The 23302-nt window shown below is 42.3% G+C and overlaps 1 protein-coding gene across 9 annotated transcripts in view; it reads left to right on the top strand.

Moving 5' to 3' along the window:
• The window catches only part of PHACTR1 (phosphatase and actin regulator 1), a 303315-nt gene that overhangs the window by 265474 nt on the left and 14539 nt on the right, over positions 1 to 23302 (top strand). For all 9 annotated transcript variants that reach the window (XM_038128281.1, XM_038128279.1, XM_038128287.1 and 6 more), the window contains 2 exons: positions 16016 to 16071; positions 20890 to 20951. In XM_038128281.1, coding sequence (XP_037984209.1) covers positions 16016 to 16071; positions 20890 to 20951 — 118 coding nt within the window. The remainder of the gene's footprint in view (positions 1 to 16015; positions 16072 to 20889; positions 20952 to 23302) is intronic.

Genomic DNA, 23302 nt, shown 5'->3' with positions numbered 1-23302 from the left:
AAGGTACTGGAAGGCTGCTATGTGTAAAGTGTGCATAAACTCCCTCCTTGGGAGCCCCTCACAGAAGGTACAGAGAAAGATCTCTGGTCATCTTCCATGAAGGTATTTTCATAGCCCCATCAGCTGGCCCACCTCCAGTTAAACCTGCAAGCAGCATGGGAAACAAGCTCCTTCATCCTCTGGCTACACTGGAAAGTTGATTACCCAAACAGTGCTCCAATTCTGGCTTTCCCAGAGCACCCTGTGCTATTCAAGGACTTCCTCGCCCCAGGGAAGCTTTAATATCCAAGGTTCAGCTGTAAAAGAAAGAGGGCAGGCAGCTCTTCTGACAGGAAGGGCTCCATTGTTTGGAGCTGCACATCAGTCTCAAAGTGGGGAGAAACTTCTCTGACAAGAGTTTGGTGCCTTTACATCTCCCCATCATGGGATTCCCCAACTGATCCCAAAACCTCTCTCTGCTACTTTCAGGGAAAGGAGTGGCTGATGTTCTAAAGCCAGAACATCCCCTGAGACTCTACCTTTTCCTGGTTAACAACTGAGTGTAAATGCCTGGTGTCCTTCACCCTCAGGTTGTGCCAAAACCCTTCCCTCTTCCCTTGTTTGAGCAGACATAAAAGATAAGATAGGCAGACCTAGGCAATTGCAAGCTTTATAGAGCCATGTGATATTCCACCATCCATTTCATCTTCCCCTTCAGACTAGACTAGCAAAGACAATCTAAAACTGTACTGCAGTTAAAAGAGCTGCCAATATTTTGCACCGCACTGTTTAATGCCAGAAAAGGGCTCCATCATGTTTTCTAATGTGACATGACAGATTAAAAAAGGCTCAGTGGTGGAAAGATGATTTTTGCCTCTGAAAACCATCATATAGGACACTTCTTTGGGAGGCGCTTTTATTTCCCTTTGTCTTGATTTGCTTTTTATTTCCCTTTGCCTTGTCCCTAATTCTTCTCTTCGAAGTCTTTATTCTGTCTTACTTCTCACTGTATTTCAGTAATGCTAGTAGCCCCTGCCACCCCACCTTGGTTCAAGATACTGTGCAGCACTTGCCTCAGTCTGAAGGATTTTGGAGCAGATATCAGAACAGTGATGAGGAAATTAAAAACATCACTAGAGGAATACCAGGCATGACAATTCACTTGTCTCAGCATCCTTCCTGATGGTTGCACACTTGACTGCCTCAGATTTGATTCTCCCACCTGCCCATCACTATACCTTGCCTTTCTCTCAGTTCTGTGCACTTGTCACTAGTCATGTCATGTGTTAACAATTAGGGCATGTGTTAAAATCTTCCAGAGAGCAGTGCTGCCTCACTATTCAGCATAAAAGTATAAATGAAAGGATGAACTTGACCCAGCATTACTGAAGATTCAGTGCCATCCTTATTTTCTTTAATATTTCTTTGACTGATCTTGTGAGCTGGGAGAAATGCTCAAAGACAAGAAGGAGAGCAAATGTCACTCCTATATTCAAAGAGGAGTCAGGGAATTATAGACCAGTTGACCTCACATTCATCACTAGGAAGGTGATGGAGAAGCTAATCCTGGAAACCATATTCAGGCATGTACAGTACAAAAAAAGTCAGCAGTGCTCAACGTGGATTCACAAGGGCAAATCATGCTTGATTAATGTGATGAACTTGTGAAATTACTGACCTGGTGGACAACCAGGGAGTAGTAGATAATGTCTGTGTAGATTTCAGGAAGGCTTTCAACACTGTCTCCCATAAAATTCCTCAGGTGTCCCAAGAATGGGCCCAGCCATTCAGACTTTTCAGTCCATTTACCCATCCAGTTCAGAGGCTGCTGTTCAGTGGCACAGAGTCTAGTTGGACCCCAGTACCTAGCAGCATACCCCAAGGGGTCAGTACTGGGGCTAGTCCTCTTTAACAACCTTCATTAATGATCTGGATGACAGGCAGAGTGTATCCTCAGCAAACTTGCTGGTGACACCAAACTGGGAGGTGTGGGTGATGCACTGCAGGATAAGTGCTGCCATCCAGAGGGACCTTGACAAGCTGGAGGAATTGGCTGGCAAAAATCTCATTAAGTTCATCAAAGGCAAGCACTAACTGCTGCACCTAGGAAGGAACAACCCCATGCACCAGTATATGTTGGGAGCCAGCCAGCTGGAGAGCAGCTTGGCAGAAAAGGATCTGGGGGTCCTGATGGGCATGGGGTTGGACATCAGCCAGCAACTTTGGGGGTGGGGAAAGGAAATGGCTAATAGTATTCTGGGCTGCATTAGAAAAAGTATTGCCAGCAGGCCAAGGGATGTGATCTTTCCCCTCTACTGAGCACTGGTGAGGCCATATCTGGAGTGCTGTGTTGACTTCTGGCTCAGAATCACAGAATATTCTGCATTGGAAGAGATCTGCAAGGATCATCAAGACTCCTGTGTAGAAAAGAGATATGGGCATATGAGAGAGAGTCCAACAAAGGGCGACAAAGATGATGGAGATGATGAACTGGAGCATCCTCCCTGTGGAGAGCACCTGAGAGAGCTGGGACTGTTGGGCCTGGATAAAAGGCTCAGGAGATTTAATAATGTGTATAAATACCTGAAGGAAGGGTACACTGGGGACAGAGCCAGGCACTCCTCAGTGGGGCCTGGTGACAGGACCAGAGGCAACAGGCACAAACATAACAAGGAGGTTCCCTCTGAACATCAGTAACATTATTTCTACTCTGAGGGTGACCAAACGCTGCCACAGGTTGGCCAGGGATTGTGAAATTTCTCTCTGTGGAGATATTCAAAAGTCATTTGGACACAGTCCCAGCTCTAGGCAGCCCTGCTTGAGCAGAGGAGTTGGATCAGATGGGCTTCAGAGATCCCTGCCAGACTCACCATTCTGTGATAAGACAAGGTATCAAAAGAACAGATAATGTCAATGTGTATAAGCAACATCTTTGGGTTTTGAAGTATGACATTGTTGGCTGATTTTTTTGTGTGCCTTTGGCCAAATTCTGTCTCAGACTTCCCCAAATCCTGCTTCCCTTCACTCTCTGCAGCCTAAGGTTTCTATGAATATGTTTCATAAAGCTATTCTGCTGCAACGCTTGACTAATTTCTTCTGATTTGGGTTATTGCACAATGGCTGTGCCAGCACAGACAATTTTAGCCAGGTCACAAGCTTTGACAAATGCCTGTCTGTGACATGTAGACAGTAGAAGTCTCTAGTTTACTTCAGTCCCAAGAGAGTGTGGGATTAGCTCTTGCAACCAAACTCCTTGTGTTCTGCTCTGGAAAAAGTTACCAGGACTCCGTTGTTAACCAAGAACATCTCACAGACATGTTGCATTCACAAGGAAATCAACTTCCTTCAACAAGCATTTCTCTTAGCCATGCACTTCCCCATCCCCTCAGTCCATCTCTGCCATAGCAAAAACAAACAAACAAACAAAAATAAAACCCAGAGTCCCAGTTTCCCTTGCAAGAGTTTTCAGTGTCCCTGCACCCTTGTATAGCTCTTTTCTGCTTCTCTAACTATCTGAACCAAAACCTCAAGATCTGCCTTCAACAGTTTCTATCTGTGGGTGAATCCAGAGACAACCATTAGCAAATTGTTGTTCTTGCTCACTTTGGGGAACTGGGAGCTTGGTCTCTCACAAACATCCCAGACAGCCTGCAGTGGTGCTGCCTGGTATCTATACAGCAGCAGGGATCTCCAGCAATGCATTGTACAGCAGTGTTCTGATGTCTCTAAAGAAGAAAACAGTGGAAGTGTGTATTTAATGTACATTTTGCCAAAAACACTGCTCAGAGGAGTTTGAAAAGCTGACAATGTAGTAGTTGAGATATTCCCCCCCACTCATGCTCCTTAGCAGCTGGTGTTCATTAGCTGGTCTCAGCAGAGCAAGGTTGTTATTAGCATTAGATAATCTCCAGTCATAAGAGTAGGCTTACTACCCAATAAACTATAGGGTACAGATGGAAATGCAATCTGCCTGTGAAGCAAAACAAGTCCACATGGCTATGGCTATTGGGGCTGGAGGGAGGGCCTGAGAGGGTGTATCCTTTTACTTCTGCTCAATGTGGATGAATGAGAAATTGCATGTTTTAAACTAACAAAGAAGGTGAGCAGAACTGGGAAGCAGGCACTGTGACTGTTTGCCCAGGCCATCCTAGCCAGCATGTTTTAGTCCAGTCTGCAGCCTCTCATAGCAGCCTCTCATAGCCTCTCTGGTGCAGTTTCCAGCTTTATGAACCCTTTGTGCATCATCAGTAAATACTCAGAAGGGATTTTAGTCAGGGTGACGGTGATCATTTCCTTTCCTGCCTTTTTCCAAGCCCCCTGTCCTTGCCATCACTGCAGCTAGATGTGCAGAAAACAAGTGTATGCCACAAAACCAGGGCACTGAATGCCCAGGACAGAGGTATTTCAATCTTGGCATTTGAGTGTGCCCTGCAGGGAAATCCAGGCTTCTCCTATGGCATGTCAGCAGCCATGAACAAACATACTGTGCTCGGCTTGAGTACAAAGTATTTTAAATATTAATTCTCTTCAGCCTTTCTGCCTGAATGCCAGCTGCAAAGCTATTCAGTAAGGAGCTCAAAAAACCGCCACCAATGTAAGGCTGTCCTTCTTTACAGGGCAAACAATTGCAAAAAATGTGGACTTTGATAGCACCCTCATTTGAAATATCACAAGAAAGAGATCTACAACACTTTCCCAAAGAGATTCAAGAAGTGAAGTGTCTGAAGTATAAAGGAAAAACTATTCTTTAGGTCAACAGAGCCAGGAATAGTTTTCTCTCCCATTTTATATAAGGAAGATGTAATTGGGCATTCCTTCCTCCTCCATAGTTCAACATCACCTCTAGTTAGTGAAAAAAAAAAGGAATTTAAAGTATACTGGTGTCACCCCAGCAGCTAGATTGTGGTAATGAAGCAGGTTTTCACACTGATGAAGTGCCAGGTGGAACAGGGCCATGTACAGGCACCTGATAGTATTCGGAAAACTGAGTGTGGAGAAACTTCAGTAGGGGCTGAACTGAGCTCTCAAAACTTAAAGGAGAAAATGTAAAAAGCTGATGTCACACTATGCAGGGGACAAAGAGAAGGGCTGAAGCCTGCTCAACATAGCACAGAGGGTTTGAATGTCCCTCTGGAAGTCTTTTGTTTCACAAGGGGGGGTTGTTTATTTTGAAGTTAAGTGTATTTGCCTGGAAATGGGATCTTTGTTACTTTGGAGATTATTGATTCCCACTGCTAATTCCCTATTTGATGTGATAAGCCTCTTTATAGCATTCCATTTGTTTTGCTGTGGAAATATGTACAAAGCAGCAACAGAAAAAAAGCTTATCACTTTGTAGTCCAAATTTAGCCTCCAGGTAATTATGTGTATCTCAGTAAGTTCAAGAGAAGAAAAGGCAGATGGGACAAGAATTCTCCTAGGTAAAAAATATTTTGTCATACTTTTAGGCCACTAGATTTGAACCTAAAGGTGATGATATAACTGTGGAATAATTGTATCTAATATCTTTTCAAAATACAAATGTGCCATTTCCTAAGGCATGGGGTTTTTTTTTTTATTTTAACCAGGTAAAATAATTTCATCTGTGTTTCTTTTTAAAGCTAGACATTTTTGCTAGTTTCTCTCTCTGGTGCTGCATGTTTTCATTGATGTTCCATGAGATGCTAGGATTTTTTTTTAATTGTTTTTGACCTTTGCCAATGCATAGAGGCAGAAGTAGGCTCTGGCAGTGAAGGTGTTAAATACACACCAGCTGGGAATTTGTACAACGGGCAAATCTCTGGATAGGGTGGTGAAACAGGACTTTCTCTAGAAAGATAAGAAATTATTGTGCAGTTGGTGATGCAGATACAAAAGAATCCATGTTGTAAAACATGCAGAGACCTGGTCTGAGCAGCAGGTATCCCCTTACATGTTGAGGAATGACCAAGGCACCTGCACTGAAGATTGCAATGCAGGTGCTGGGGAGAGTTCTCCTTGTAATTCATCCACCTCAGTAGATTTGTGCTTGGAATCACTGTAGCAGTTATTGGAAGGAGAAGTGTGTCTACTGGACTTGGCTGAATAATGGATTTTTTGCATTTGGTACTCAAATGGAACAAAATAATTAACAAGTGGAGTAGGGAAAACTGACTAAAACTGGCAAGTACAGGCATCATTAGTTTTTTTATTACACACTGAAAACTAGCATTTTAGGTCAGAATTAAATATTGTCTAGTGCATTTTTAATGCTTCTTAAATTTTATTGTTTTTGAGAAAAGTGTGTCTAGCGAGTTGGTTTTTTTCAGCTGAAACTACTCACTAAGTTTGACCTCACCTTGCAGATAGTTTCTGACCTTCTAGAACTCAATTTCCAGCAATTTTAGTTTCTCACAAACATTACAGCCAGTCCTAATTCTTAATCTTCAAGTGAAAATTTTAGGCACAGCCCTTTGCAAAAAGTTACTACCATTTATCACCTGCCTTTCATGAAGTCTGGGGATCTGAAATCCCACAATCTGGGGAACTGAAATCCCTCTGTCACAAAATAGTTAATTGCTCTTAAAGCTCTCAAATTTGTTTACTTCCAGGAATTTTCCACTTCAGTAACAAGACAAAGTATGGGCACCATGCTATTTCCTATGCATCTTTTCTACTAAAAACTGAATTATCGTGATTTTGAATTGCTAACACTGCCAACTTCTGTTATAAAAGCCTTTATTTAGAGTTCCTACATTGTGGCTGTTCCAAGTCACTGAGTATTTTAGCTTTTGATTCATTTAGCAGAAAGGGTGCAAGTTGGTTGTTTTTTTTTTTTTGACGTTACCAGTGTAAAGTGCCTTCTTGGAGATGAATTTTATTCTTGCACTATTGTTCTTTTGCCTTTCTTCATGCTGGCACTGGTAAAATGGTCTACAACAAACTAATATGGTCAGGGGGTATACGTGATACAGGCTGAGGGAGCTAGGGTTATTCAGCCTGGAGAAGAGAAGGCCCCATGAAGACCTTAGAGCAGCCTTACATTGCCTGCGTGGGCTTCTCAAGAGAGATGGACACAGACTTTTTACAAGGGCATGTAAAAAGGGGGGATGAGGAGGAATGGCTTTACACTGAAAGGCAGTGGGTTTGAATTAAATATTAGTAAGAAGTTCTTTTCTGTGAGGCTAGTGAGACACTGGAACAGGTTGCCCAGAGAAGCTAGGGTACACGTCCCTGGAAGTGTTCAAAGCCAGGTTAGAGGGGGCTTTGAGCAACCTGGGCTAGTGGAAGATGTTCCTGCCCATGGCAGGGGAGTTGGAACTAGATAATAATTAAGTTCCTTTCCAACCCAAAGCATTCTATGGTAATTCCTCTCTCTGTACTTTGAGTTGTCTGTAGCTGCTGTAGTAACAGAGGAGACTTCATTAAGTTGGCTGTGTATATATGTTGAGATTGACATCAGCTTGCTGGTAAGCTCCCTATCCAGATTTCCTTCCTTAAAATGATCAGCTTTTTACATTTTGGATAGAGATTTTCCATGTTGGTCACAGATTACTTGGACTGCCAAGCAAAGTTGGTTTATTTGTTTGCATGTTTAAAATGTCCCTGGCTTGATCTTTTAGGGTTACAGCTGTGTTAATGCATATGTGAATAAGAAGATAAGGTGCTGCTGCTATTTTTTCATTAAACAAATTCCATATTGGCAGTGCTAGAAGTGTAGCATACCTGCTAATGCACAGGTCATGTCAGTCACCGTGGTCACAGAGGCCCATCGGGGGGTCTGATCTTCAAGCTAACTAAACACAGGGAAGATGGTCCCTCCATGATGTGTTTCAGCCCTCAACCCTTCCTCAGAGCCAGCAGCTGCTTCTCAGGTTAGATTGTATTTAAGTTTGTGGTAGCAGATTTCTCAGAAGAGGCTCCTTAGAAGAGAGTGCTGCTGGGAAAGTCACTGGGGCTTTAAAAGGTGAAGAGCTTTGTGGAGTGGGGCTGTACTTTCATTGTCACCCCTCAGTCTCCCTCCATGTTTTCTTCCCTGATCCCACAGAACTTCTTCCCACCTAAAGCATTGCTTTTTGTCTCCATCCCAAGGCCATGCCACATACACAGAGGAATAACTGCTTTATTCCTATATCAAATATGTTCCAACACCCAAGCTTCCCTGAGCATCAGAAGCCAGGCTGGGGAAAATTCCAACAGACAAGGAGATTCTGCTCTTCTGGCTCATACTTGGAGATGGCTTTGCTTTTAAGAGTGTAACTAACTTTTATTCACTGCTGTAAGTATGTTTGTTCACAGAGACAAAGCCATATTACTGTAGAGAGATTTTAAAACAAACCGTTCAATAAGGCCTATAGACAGCAACCATATCTGTTCAGCTCAGATTGATTATATTTGGTGCCGTTTTACTCAAGTCCTTTACAGATTGACCTTGAACTGTGAATTATGATATCTGTAGCTTTGTAAAATCAGCTTTTAATTCACTATTATCACATTTGGTGAAGCAAGTGTCTTCTCACAATGCTGTATAGACAACAGAAGGACAATCGCTAACATTTTAGAACATTTTTTTCTCTATTACAATGGGTCCTAACATCCATCTGTTTTTTCTGGCATGCTTTAGATTTTCAACCAGCTTTTAGTACATTTTTCACTCTGGATTTCTAGTACTCAAAAATATCCCATTTTTATTGTTCCAAAAATACATTCTTGAATTAGATACATAATAAATTCCCTCTTCTAAAAAAGATTGTTCTTTGTTTCCTACTGCAGTTGTTGGATATTTTGTTCTTGGGACTATGGATAAGAGATTTGAGAAGTAATGCTGCAAAACTTGTGTGGTATAACTATCTTAATTCAGCTGTGCCTTTTTTAAAAAATCATTTAAGCTTACATGATCTTATTTTATGTGAACAGCCAGCATTTGGCTGAGAGCTTTGATGCTAATGGAACAGCACAGTAATTAAATGGAGGAGGCTCCATTTTAGAGGTTGAGGTGTGAGGCACGGTCTTGCAATGTTCCACAAACTAGTAGGCATCTCCCAGTTAGTATTATTGAACATGGGGACAAAATCTGGATTTGTGTGTCTATCACTGCTTGGCATTATCTTTAGAAAAGAAATAAGGTCATTCCTTGGGGAAATGCAGGTGTCTACATTATTATAGTGGTCTAATGGAAGAGTGATAACCTGGGTATGTCATTATCCACAATGTTTCTAGTCAGAGTTATAGGGCTATCTAGTCATTGCTTCATTTCTTTAACAAAATACAGAGTTCATGGCCCAAAATATTTCTGCTTTATTTGGGTATTTTAAAGACATTTGTTCCATATATGACGAACAAGATTTTAACCTTATGCAAACATAATTAATTGTTAAAATCTACATTTTGAATATGATATTCTTTTCACAGGAGACGTACTCTGGGCAGGCAGTTCTTTCTCAGGAAGCTTGTAATTTTCCAAAGAATAAATCAAAATCATAATAATTCAGTCCCTCAGTGAGCTGAACCATAAAAAAGGCATAATTTGAGCCATGACTCAAGAATAGATTCACATGATCTAAAAAATGGGAAAACAAAATGGTCAGTTGTAAGAGTTTTAAACAAAGAGCCAGCTTGGTTATATTTCTCACTATACACAGATGCTTGAGCAAGCAGAAAATTTGCTGATTAGTTTTCCCAAAAAATCCTCACTGCAATCTAGACTAATCGGAGCTTTAAAGTCTGCATTGAAGCTGTTTCTCAACACAAAATCAAGTCTGGGAGAAGGATAATTTTGGGGAGTAGTAAATGACTGCTTAGAGCCTGAATTAAAGTCTGAATAATTTCAGTTGTAAATCTGATTTTCCTGTAGAGCCCAGCTGGAAACACAACTGCAGATGTGTTACGGGAAATATAATTTGGTTGGCTCACATTCCAGATTGTTCTGTACTTCTTGCAGTGCACTAATGCTGAGCAAAAGCATTGCCTCTCTCCTCAGGGTTATGGTACTGTTGTAGCTATCCTGGATCAAATCCTGGTCAAGAGAACACAATCAAAAGTCCAGGGAGCACACAGGGATACTAAGGCTGAAGTAGTGCCTTGCCAGTAAGGCACCATCAGAAAATACTTTTATCTTCAACTGATACTTAGCAGTTTTTCAGACTTTCACCAAAAGCAAACACTTCCAACCAAAATTGTCTAACTGGTTCTCTGCTAAACCATCCCAGTGGTGCTTCACCCATTTTCCTAGGGATGAACAGGCTTCTCTGCCCACGTTGGTCTGCTTTAGTCATTGCCACAGGCTTCTTTATAGCTGCAGAAGCATCACCATCTCCCAGAGGCTGAATATTTTAAATCAACAGGGAAGTGGAGAGCAGTCATTACATGATAACTGAATCGTGGCAAACACTTCTTATGGTTTTATTGCCCTAATTTCTCAGGAAAAGGAGTTATAAAGTGTATTATCATGACTGATACCAGGAGACTTGTCACACTTACCTGTGAGTGATCTTAAAGAAAGTAATAATCCTACAGATTAGCAAACATCTTAATGGAGTCTAGTACAAGAATTTTATTAGTATAAAACTGTTACATTTGCTTCTTTGGGTTGGGATTTTCTATTTAATATGCCCTCAGTTTATTCACTCATTGATAAAACGGCATTTAATCCCATTTTATAAATCCTGTTTAGGAGAATGATAGTCCTCTGTAGACTCTGCAGTCTGGCTGGCAAAATCTGGGCTGTCAGAGAAAGTGAACCTCCAGGCTTACAATGATTTTTGCTCATTGTGCAGTGATGTAAGGAAAGGAAAGGAAGTAGTTTGTTCCTGCCCTCTGCTAACAGTTAACTGGTAGAAACAAATACAAGATTTTCTTCCATTTTATTCTGAATTTTCTGTACATGGCATGGGAGTGCAAAGAGCCCCTGACAGCCTTTACTTGGTCAGTTCTACTTTGCTATCAGCATTATTATTATTGGGAAAGGCGAGGTAAATTAAGGCTCTTTACTCCCATTGAATTTTCCTCATGTGGAATTATTTTGCTGATGTAAATCAGCACAGTTCTGCTGGCTTCAGTCATGCTCATTTATGTCAACTAAAGAGCAAGATGACAAGTAGCTCTTTGTAGCAGCTGGCTTCTCATGTACCCAGCTCAGATTTACTGCTCTGTTAGAGCAGTGTCTAGGGTAGTATGAGCCCAGTTACTGCTGATTAGGGACATTTGCACATACAGAATAAATTCAGGAGTTGCTCCAGCGGTTATGCCCCACTGTACTCAGAAGTTATTTTACATCAGGGTGACTTAAGTCATGAGGAACAACTGTGTGAGCATGACTTGGCTCAGAGATGCCTTGGGGATATTCTGGACATCTCACCATCCTGCTGTGTCCCCTGTCATGGCCCCCACACACCAGATGCCACCATTCAAGCACTGGAGAGCTGCTAAGTTCTGCCTTTCATGTCTGCAAACACTCACAGTTAATAAGCCTGGCAAGTGGGTGGGGAATCATTTTCCAGCAAGCCCTGTATTATATCCAGCCATTATACTTGCGTGTGACCCCACACTAGGCTCTTAAATTCTCTTGTCCTCTGGACAGAGGCAAAGATGAATTCCTGGTACACAGAAAGCACATATCCCACATCATCCTGTTCACACAACAATAAATTGGATGGCATAAACCAGCTTCTTCTTGGAGCTCATTCACAGCAAAACAAGAGATCAAGGCAAGAAAATCCATGACTCCTGGTAGGGGACAGCCAAGGCAGTCAGGAGCATCTTGCCTCAAAGGTGCTGCCTGACAAAAAAACTGCAAAAATCTCAGCCAAGGCCCCTGACGGGTTGGCTGCTGGCCTGAGAGCCCTCAGGGAGTGGCCACACTGCAGAGCAGGGAAGCATCACTGTGTACTTCACTTAAGTGTTTTGTCGTGCCCAAGGAGATGTTTTTCATTTTATTGCTCCTGCAGAACACTGACACATGGAGCAGAAACTTTTCATTCTGAGTTCTTGGTTTGCTGGGGAGGGTCCAAACAGTAGCATCCATCAGTGAAAATGCTGCCTCTATTTTCTGTTTGTCCCTGAGGAGATTACACCCTCACCAGCCAATATTTTAGATCTACAGCAATTGATTTTGCATGATCGTCTCTTCTGGCCCCAAACTCCTACTTATCTGCCGTAATGTGACCAGCCCAGCCCAGAGCAAATTCAAAGCAAGCAAATAAGCAAAAAAATAAAAACACCCAACAAAATAAGCCTCACTACACTGTCCTTATGAAGAACTGCTCAGCTCTTATGGTCTAGCACAAGGAGTGGGATGCATTCGATCATGCAGAGAATTAATTCAGAAAATTGGTTTGCTGTCAAGTTTATCTTTGTAAATGTGAGCAGTTTTTACTGACAAACTCATTTGGATATTATTTTTTCAATGAAATCCCAGCAAGGCTTTCCTTATGTCACCATAAATCTTAGGAAGCTTTCCTTTGTAGTAAAACCTTTGTCACAGTATATTTGCAAAACTGTTGTAATCAATATTGCAGAAATGTACAAAGTATAAACCAAGCAATACATTGTAAAGCACAAATTACAAAACACTTTCCTGTCCTCTTGAATGCTTGAAGCATATTGCAAAACTGTATGGATAGTACAGTGAAAGTCAGGCATGTTCACATACGAACATTTTAAATACAGAAGGTGCTGTTAGAGGTGGTTACTCGTTGAGGTCTGTCTCCCCATTCCTTTGTCAGACACCTGCACTTACTTCATTTGATGAAACAGCCAGAGTTACCTTTCTGATCAACAGCGGCCCCACACATCTTCCTCCATCCTTACAGTTTGCACAAGCAGATCCATTCTTTGCTGTGGCACCAGGTTCCTTCCTCACCTCCATTTTCTCCTGTTTATTCTGATTGTGCTGCTAATGAGACACCTTTTTCCTGACCTGTGGCCTCCTGACTGCCTCATGCAGCCCCTGTGATGTTAAATTAGATAAGGCACAGCAGCAAGCCAGCAATCAAACTACTGAAATCAACCTGTGCAAGCTAGGTGGGCTTCATTAACAACTTTTTATTCTGGGCAGGACAGGAAGGAAGGCAGAAGAGGGGAGCTATCACCACTGATGTTTGCCAAGGTCAGAGCTCTATGCTAGAGACGGTGTACTGAAATTAAGTGGGAAAAAAAAAAAAACCTGTGTCTTTGCAGCCATAGTAATAAAGCAAGAGCTGCTTGTGTTTCTTGATTTACATTATCTGTAACTAGTATCAAGATTTTCAAAGAGTAACAGAGATGGTAACAGCTGTTCAACATCTGGCAAGCCTAGAAATTAGGTGGCAAGAAACAAGAGCTTAAATGGTGCTGTTCTGAGAAGCTGATGGAGGTGTTTGTAAGCCCCAATAGTTTGGGAGCAGAAGTCACTGTAACAGCATGAGAAGGAATTAAATTAAATGAGCAAGAGACCATTAAAAGAGATAACTGGGAGAGCTTGGAAGGGTAGGGCTGTGGAAGGGGCTGGGTTTATTTGAAGAGCTCATCAAGGAGGGACTTACAATGAAGGAGCAGGAGCAGGGTCAGTCAGTCCCAAAGGATGATGGAAATGGGAATGTAACAGCAGTTCATGGAGATGAAAGCAGACACTGGTACTGGAGGCCAGGAACTTCCATGGCTTCTATTCATGACCTTCTTCATCCTCCAGTGCTGCTTTACTTCTTGCACTGTAAGGACTAATTAACATTTTGTTTCACTACAAGAATACCTTAGCATTTCCTACTGCCTCAGTCACATTATTAGAAACTTGGGATTATAGAACTCCAGAAGTGATGGCAAATCCATGAATGAATCTATCCAAAGTGGCATGGCTTTTTCTGCTGTGCATCACTTAAAAGTGGCAGTCACCATTTAGGCAGGAGCACTCTGCAGACTGAAAAGGGTGGATAATGGGATCCACAAAGTAATTTGACTCTTGATGGAGAACATGGGTATCCTCAGCTGGCTTTCACTTGGGGCCCTACCAGACAGAGTGGGGAAGAATCCCATGGTCTCTAGGTCCTGAGCAGCACAGGAGTAGAGGGTGCAGATAACAAGGTATTCTTGGAGGAGATTTTTGTCCTCTTGTGTGGAAGCAATGCCATGGTTACATGCAGTGAAAGCTTAGTTTAAGTTCATCTACTTCATGGCAGGTACCTCACTAAACACATGGAAGATGTGATCTTTGTTGTAAATCACTTCTGTAGGTAGATAAAATTTCTGCCTTCTGTTAGAAATGTCCTAGTGTGAACGGTTTGTGACAGAACAATTACCTGAGTCCTTCAATCCCTGTTTTCTTGGAAACTGGAGGGCTTTTGGGGAGGGCTTTTTCTTTCTCCTTTTACTATGATGTCTCTTTCTGTAGAAGCCATCCACATGCTGGATGGCTGGAGTTCATCCTGAACATCCCTCTGATGCATCCTTTTAAAAAGCATCATGGCATGGGGGATTAAAAACATTTATAACATAGTTCCTGTAGACACGTGTGGTGGGGCTAAAAGTGGTAACTACTTCTTTTTTGGTTCTCATGTGATGCTAGAAATGAAGTAGTTTTAATTGCTTTACAGTCGTAAGGCAAAGTCTCCCATTAGCAACAGCTACCGTATATTAAAGACGGTAATAGCAAGCACTTGAAGAACACTTTCTGTCTTCAAAGTACTTTGCAGACGTTCTTTACTTCTGAATTAAGGGTCAGTTTCTATCCCTTTTAATACTTTGCTAATGAGATAAATGTTTGATCTGCCATGAGAAAGGGACAAAGCTCCTGACTCCAAATTCTACACTGAAATAGGGCTGTGTTCTGCTGTTTCGTTTTCATGGTGTAAAGTGCCCCTAAAGGACATACAGCTGGTATCACCTCTGCTGGTGGAAATCTTCAGACTGTAAAATCAGGTGCCTGTAAAGCTTCTGCCTTCAAACAGCTGGTGTGGGAGGTGGGCTCCTACCCAGTGCTTGTTCAGCCCTGTTCTCCGCACACAGTGTGAGGGGCAGGGGTCTTGAACGGGCAAACACATGAGCTCCTGGCCCTGGAGAAGGCTGGGGATGCATGTGCACCAGCAGCTTAGTCCCTGTGTGGTGAGGAGCCAATTTCAGACATCTCTCATCCAGCCTTGCAGGGCCAGCTCCATTTCAGGAAGCTGCTGTGCCCATGGTCAGGGGAACATTCATTGCCAAAGATGAAGTCATGCAGCATTCTTGTCATTTCCTATCAGTGCCCAGTAACCAGTAACTCACAGGAAAGCTAGTCCAGTTGACAGAGACTGGGGCCCTCAAGTTAGAAACATCTCTGAGTGACCAAGTCTGAAGGAAGAGAAGGCTCTGTCGTGTCATTGGTATCATTGACAAAACATCCATTGACTTGGATAAAAGTATGAGGATGCCCAACAGTGCTGACTTCTGATGTCATCTCTCTGGTTTACTTTGTTTTGCAAAGACCCTTTTGTGCTTGCTGTGTATTCTGAATATTCAGGTCATTCCTATGTACAGAGCCCCCATTTGTAATTAGATTGTGGGGTTTGTTGACCCCATTATGGACAGATTGACTAGCAAGTCACACTGATCCTTCAATATAGGATTTAATAAAAGCCACAAGAGGAGGAGGAGGGTGGCTATTGTTCTGCCCTCTGTGCTGCCAAACAGTCCCTTGTTTTTTTCTGTGTCTGTGTATTCAAACGCTGTGTGAACCAACGGGGCGCAGTCAGGAGGCTGGCGAGAGGGCAGCGAGAGGGTTAGCTGGATCCTAGCTAGAATACTTGTGCAAGTCAGGAAGAAGGCATGGAGGGAAGGAAATTAAGTGGAGACATCTGTGTGGCTTAGCTTTTAGCAGCTCTGCCTGGGGTAGGGGTGGGAGAGTCATGCCTAAGATGACATAACGTATTTTGTCTTTCGTGGGTTGGAAACAGAGGAAACTGCGAAAGCGAAGCATGGTGTGTTTCACGCATGGTCCAGGCATACCAAGTACATAATGGAGCAGTGTCAGTGCTTTCTGTTCTGCCTTTCACACCCCAAAGTGACTCTTCAAGGCAGAGAACTGAGGAGAATATGATATGGTCCAAAAACTGATCTTGGACTTTTTTCGCAGACGACTGAGCCAGAGGCCAACTGCTGAAGAATTGGAGCAGAGGAACATACTGAAACGTAAGTCCTGATTCTGCTGACATTTAACCTGAAGCCAGATAATTTGGGTTAGATTTCATATACATTTGGTGTTTTTTATAAACATCAACTATTCTCTGTAAGCATCACTGATAATAATTAAAAATAATAAAGGGCATCGCAAGTGCAAATAAGCATGAAAGTCTGTAACAACATCTAGATCTGCAGAAAGAGTTCTTTCTAATCAAAGTCAGTAAATTTACAAGAATAAGCAACCTAAGGGGTAAAAATCCCAGGTCTTGAATGACATTCCAGACAGGGGGTCAGACATCCTGAAAAGCCTCCTTTGTGCAGCACTTACATAGATAAGCATCCCATTGTAAGTTAGTAAAGACATTAGGGCATAGCTCAATTAGCTTTCCTAAAAATCTTCACAGCAATCTATGCTAGCTGGAGCCTTAATTCAATTTTTAAAAAGAATCCAGTGTGACTCAGGGTTATTCCCCTGAAATTCTCCCTTTAAATCAGCCAAAAATTTGCTGGTAGATCCTCAGCCTGTGTTATTTTAAAGGGACAAAATACCACTCAGAAATCCTGAACCAAGTTAGTAGATACATTGCCACTGACTTCAAGGGAAGCTGGACTAAGTCCAACTTTCATAACCTCATGAATGAACAGGAAGAAAATTAGTTTCTTTACTTGCATGGAAGTGTTTTGAATATTAAAAACAAACAAAAAAAAACCAAAAACCAAACTGTTTATCTAATTGTTGTTGTTACTTTGGAAACAGAAAAAAAAAAAAAAAAACAACAACAAAAAACCCCCAAGTTCTTCCCCTTTTAAGTTAGCAAATGCATATTTCCAGGAAATTTTTTTTAATTACTACAGAAAAAAGTATTCCAAAATGGTACCTTATACATAATGTCTCCTTAGGTAGGTCCATAATTCACCTTCTCTTGTTCGAATAGCTGCATTGTATAGAATCATAAAAATGTGGTAGCAGAAGATTAATTCTCTGAAAATCAGCAGAATTCATCTTTCAAATACTTTGAAATCAAATTCTTAGCAGATTAATCAAAGTGTTAGTGCCCAGCAGGGTCTTTTAATCTGTTGATGTTATTACACGTGGCAGTCAGAGAGAGAGAACACCACTGTGAATGCAGAGAGGAGAAAAGACCAGACAGCAGAGCAGCATGGGCAAGCCTGAGGCTGCTGGAAAAGCCATTTGTTTGGGACCAGCCCTCTCTTAGTAACTGTGCTCCTACTGTCTGCTCCTAACTCCGGTGACTGGCTGCCGGAGGAAGTCGGGCAGAACCTGTGGAAATATTTGGCACATCCAGCTGTGACTGTCTCACAGGGGCGTAGCAGAACAGCTGGAGAAGGGGGGACCTGCGACGTGACTGATGTCAGGCTCAGGCACAGAGCGACTGAGGCCAATTTTCTGGCAGCTCATGTTGTCATCCTGGGACCTCTGAACAAACACATATCAGGCACCACCTGGCACTGGTGCATGACCACAAACACTGCCCTGGCACTGGGGGAGGTGGCGTCTTGGGCACCTGCTTTGAACCAGCATCAGCAGAGAGCAGCATCTCCAACGCTGGGTGCCTTGCAGACATTCCTAAAGGTCACGTTGCCAAGCACAACAGTCACAGAGGGCCCTAAAGGAGTCTTACATTTCAGAGGAATTACCCCTTGAGTAACATCAGTTTCTTTTTTAATTGAATAGAGGCTCTTAAATGACATGGATGTTTGAAAATGTTACCTTGATTCCAGAACCACATTGTATTTCCTAAATGGATTTTTTTTTAGCTTGCATTAGCACAGATCTGCCCCAAACATGTGTGTCTTGGTAAATGAACAGCTTCCTAATTACAGGAAAGAGTAATGTAGTATTTCCAAGGCATTCCAACTTTTGGTGAACCACAGCAGGAAAGAAAAAAAATAAATGTGTTACATAATTTTAAAAAAGAAAGCATAAACATGCTCTACCCCTAAGCAAGTAAATACAAATATTTTCTGATTTGTACATCATTTTGTGTCATTTCTCTAGACTTCTGAGAAGGAGCATTATAATAAATATAATGGAGTGTAGAGAGAGACTCAGGAAGTGCTAACAAAAAGACTGTAAATCCTCTGCATAAGCAGGTCAAGCAATTTGCAAAAGCCCAGCCCAAAGCATGCACAAACACAAAAGAAAACCTACCAAGCTCTCAAGTAGAGTAAACAGGACTTTCTCTTCAGTTAAAGCTGAAATCTCCCTGATGAAAATGTTGTATCTGGTACCATGATGTTCCTATTACACGTGTAACTGCATTACTGCCCATGCTGATGGGAAAAAATGAGGCAAAATGTGGTTGGATGGCCAGTCTTATACATGAATTGAATGCTTCCTCGTTCTGTGCTACTGCAATAATTATGAGTTATCTTTACAAGGGCAAAGCATCCATTGCCAAGTTCTGCTACTTGCTGATGGCAACAGTGAAATCACAGCAGCCACAGCAAAGAAACAGCAGAGACAACTGGTTCTTGTAGGGTCTCCTTCACTGAAGTGTACCCCATTCGCTGACTCATATTTAGGTCAAGGACATGTAGTGGGAAGAGTCCACGCCTGCAGGGTTAGTTTGAAGACTAAAGAATGCTTTGCAGCTATATTTGCTGTGTATAGGGAAAGATGCCTCGATTGCCCCGTCATGCACCACCCCTGTGCCGCTTCACAGGTGGATACAAGTAATCCAGTTGTCAGCCTGGCACATTCAGGGTTGCATAAATTCCTCACCAAAAATTATGGTTAGGTGGGTTCTGAATGCCTCAAACAGTATTGGGGGACATTTTACACTGGCACGAGATCAGGCATGAAAATTGCACCTTCATCACCCTGACACACAGGTTTAGAGAAAGAGAATCTCCTGAACCCTAAGATGAAATAAAGCATCACATGATTGGCATGACTTAACTTCAAAGAAATAGGCTAAAACAAAGTCACTTTCTAGTTTTGAAGGAGAATGTATTCCTATTTTCCAGCTTTTACCTGCCTGAAGTGTTAAGCCTGCCTGGCTGTCTCTGAAAGTGGGTGGCTGGGCTGAGAGTGAGGAGAAGAGAAAAACATCAGATGCCAAGGACAAAAATGATTAGCCATTACTACGTTTTATACATAACTCCTTGGCTGCTTGCAGTTCTAACCCTGACTCTGTGTAAATTCTCTTTAGTTAGTGCTGTGTCTGAAAGCAAGCATTTGCAGGACCAGCTCCTCCAAATTTGAGACACAAAGGGAAGAAAAAAATTCCTAGAGGATCAATTGTATCCAGCCCAGTAGGGACAGACACCATTGAAAGAGGAAAATCATATTTATCAGTGTAGGTACTTCAATCATTGCTTAAAAAGACAGTTGTGACTCCCTGCTGTCTTGTGTTCTTTTTAGTCCCCTACTGGTTTCCTTCCTTCTGAAAATATAAGCAGTATTTTTGGTAAAATGGCACTTAAAGATCAGAAGTGTAGTGTGAAACATCACAACATCAACAGGTTCTTTGTCCACTTAGGTGATTTCCCAGTCCTGCTGAAGTCAGTGAGCAGTTGTGATAGCACTGTCTGTCCTGAGCAGTGAGAAACCTGGTTTCCAGCTTAGTCCTTCTCACCTGCTCAGAGGCTTCTGTGGGCTGTAAACCTTAGATCTCATTTCTGTGTGGGGAAAGTCCCAGTTTTCTAGTGAGAGTGCTAGCTTGTGCTCTCACAGCTGAAAAAGCTGTATGGCTGGTGGGTTGTTACTGCTGCTCTGCAGGAGGTGCCTGCTCCATCTGCAGGATCAGCAGAGAGGAACATGGGATGCCCCCTTGAGTTTAGTGCAGTCCAAAGTTTAACGATTTAAATCGAGGCACCTATCCCAGCTGGCCTTTGAGGTGCATAATGTCCCCTGCAGAGAGTTATTCCTGCCTCAGCTAGTCCCAGCTGAGCAAAAACTGGATCCCAGCAGGTGCACAGAGTACTTACAGGAAAAGCTGATGACTTGTGTTTGCTCTCTCACCTGTTATGTGCTGGCATGATTGGAGTAAAGAGCATTTCAGCCGTCAGTGAGGCAGTGGAGACAGATCCTAACTGATCGAGAAGCTGAGTACCTGGAAGCCTGGGATTTTAGTGACTTTTGGTAAAGGTCAATGCAAAGACAGTGCACGACAGCCTGCTCCTAAGCTGAAGAAGAGTTAGTGTACTCAAATGTGATTGAGCTCTTGAGGGAAAAGAGTTGAGGCATGCCCTGGAAAGAACTTTTAGCACGTGATCTTTTGGCTTAATATTGAAAGTTAATTGACCTCGGATGAGCTTTTATGCTCCAGTGTGATACTTTGAAGGCTCATGATGGAATGACACACCCTCTTTAACTCTGCTCACGCCTTGGGAAGTTGCACAATTTGCCTGGCGCCTCTATTCCAAAGGGTTTCTTCTATTATCTCCAAAAAGTAGCTGCAAGAAGTTATTCTGTAGATGGTAAAAAAATGCATGTATTTATTTTCCAACTGTTGACCTTGCAGAATCCAACCCTATCTTAGCTGAGCCCCCTGAGGCTGCCAGGCCTGTGGGCAGGGAGATAACATTTTTTGAAGAGTTGGCTTGCTGCCCAGCCCTTCTAGAAAGTGACACACATGAGGAGGTGTCAACACAGAGGAAGGAAGCTGTAGATGTTTTATGAAGCGTGTGAAGAAGCGCGGTAGCTACGGATCGAGGACGTTCACCAGCCCCAGAGGGACATACTGTGCATCAGAGAGGTCCTGAAACATTAATACACTTACTGATGGAAAGGCTTATTTTGTTGCAAACAGTGCATGCCTGATGAGTCCACCGTCTGAGATCCTTGTAAATCTTTTACAGCCCGGAATGAGCAAGAGGAGCAGGAGGAAAAACGAGAGATTAAGAGAAGATTAACACGTAAGGTGAGAACCAACTTTGATCCTGTTATGACACTACTTTCTCCCTACTGCACAGTTGTTTGCCTTTTTCCTTTTCTTCAGCACCACTTTCAAAAATAGAGTGTGAAACAAATCTTACAAAAAATCTTTAAAAGAAATCAGCAATGTTGCAGGGTTTAAATCCACAGAGGGCAAAGGAAACCACTTCGCAGGCTACTGCTGGTAACATTTCAAACAGGAAAAAAGATCTAGTCTTCATAACCGAAGGAGTTTTGAACAGTGAAGGATAAGATCAGCATTTACAAGGACCAGTGCTTCTTGTAAATGTAATGGCTTCTGTAGCCATTATAGAGAGCAAAGTTAAAGCAATGCTGATTTGAAAATTCCACCAAAAAAAAAACCTCATAAAACTGGAAGCTAAACATTTTCTGGAAAGATAGGTTGTCAATTGAGGCATTTAAACTAAATAGAGACAAACATTTTTGAAAGAGCATATAGTGCAGAAAACAATCTTACATTGGCAGGGAAGGACAAACAAAACAGCATCGCTTGATTCAAAAGTCATTTACTCTTAAAACTGAAGAACAGTCATTTCAGATGTACACATTCAGTTTTGCAGCTGGCATAAATGTCTACGGATGCCCAAACACACACAGTGAACAATCCATTCTGCTATTGCAGATTAACTTTCTTTCAGCACTGACATATTTCCTATCTCCAAGGGTAAAGAAAGCCCTTTAAAAACTCACATACTTGTGAAGCAGTGCCATTCCCTTTCTGTACAATTTTAGATGCCTTAGTTTTTTTGACCTATGTGATCACAGCTTTCACGGTATAAATAATAACAAGGAAAGGTCTCTAAATATATGTGGAAAGGTTACATTCTGAGAACTGAATTGCTTTCTACCACGGTTAAAAATCTCATGCCTTATTCTCAGTTCATGTAAACAGGTAGAATTCTTGGTCACCAGTGGGGGGATGCTGCTGTTGTCTGCAGGAGCTAGAGAGCCATAATATTGTTTGTAAAACACTTCTATTCTTCACCATGATGACAGGGATGATTTTGCATTCCCTCTTAGCACTGCCTGAAAGAAAGATCCTAACTGCATTGCAGATGTTTCATGGGATTGAGGCTCTGCGCAAAGGCTGGAAATACCATTTTACCAGGCTTTCAATTTCCCTGTACATTGAAGGGTAAACACGTGCAGGAATCCAGCGCAGAGCTTGATGTCATTTGAGGAGCAGCTGTAATAGATACAGAGCAAAGCTCCCCACACCCAGTGTGCTGCCTAAGAAGTGAGGGCTTGCTGACTGAGCTGGCGCCACCGCTGCACGCTTCCCATCCTTTTCCTGTAGGAAAGGTGCAGAGCACAGGAATCATCTGTCACAGGCAGAGGCCACAGTTCAGCTAAAGCACCCGGGCTGCCACTGCTTCACATCAGTGTCTGCTCCCTAAAACCTCAGCAGTTATCTGGTAGATTTCTTGCTTTGTCTTGTTTGCACTTCTACGTAGGAACAATAGGGAAAGCTGCAAGGCCCTGGCATTTGGCTCTTCAATGTTCATACCCCTGTTCCTGGTCACATACCTTTTAGTCTTTTTTTTGGCTTCCTCTCTAGTTAAGATTTTTCTCCCCCACATTTCTGAGGTTGATAGCAACATTACTTAACATTGTTTGATTTGGATCATCTTTTTAAACAGTTGTAAATTGTTCTAGTGACACATGTAATTTTAATGAAAGAACGGCAGAGCTGATCTAACAACAGATTTTGTTCTCACCTACCAAACATATCAGCATAAAAGCTCAGAAATCACTTGAGAAAAGAAGTGAATAAAGTGTGCAAGTGTTTCAGATAACAACTAGAAATGCCAACCACTGAGTGAATCCTGCAAAAATAGTTGTTATTCCCCAGCTGTGTCTTTCATGAGCCTGTCCCAGATGTGTCTTTTTTACAGCAGAGTGGCAAGCTCCTTCTGTCGGTTTGTACTGAAGTCTTAGTACCAAAGGATTTTAAACCCCAGATCAAGTAGAAGTTTAATTGAGCACTGCAAGTGTGTTGCCCAGCAGCCTTTTCTGTTTGCACTGAATTTTCAAGCACACACGTGCCTGCAGGGTAAATTCAACATGAGGAAACTCTGCCATGTTGCCTCTTTTGGAAACGAGTGCAGTTGGGATATAAGAAGGGAAGTGGGTTCTGTAGAAGCTGCTGATGAGACTTTTGACCTTGCACTACTGCTACTGTCCCCAGTTTTTTTGGTGGCAACATTCCAATTCCAAGGGAAGAACCCACTCCATCCATAAAAAAGCTATTCTTAAAATCCTGTCAGCACTGACATTTTGTTACAGTGTTATGATGATAAGTTGTAACATGACATG

The sequence above is a fragment of the Motacilla alba genome, chromosome 2 (genome assembly GCF_015832195.1).
Source record: "Motacilla alba alba isolate MOTALB_02 chromosome 2, Motacilla_alba_V1.0_pri, whole genome shotgun sequence".
NCBI lineage: Eukaryota > Metazoa > Chordata > Aves > Passeriformes > Motacillidae > Motacilla > Motacilla alba.
The sequence above is the reverse complement of the archived record's forward strand: the minus strand, read 5'-3'. Positions and strand labels throughout refer to the sequence as shown.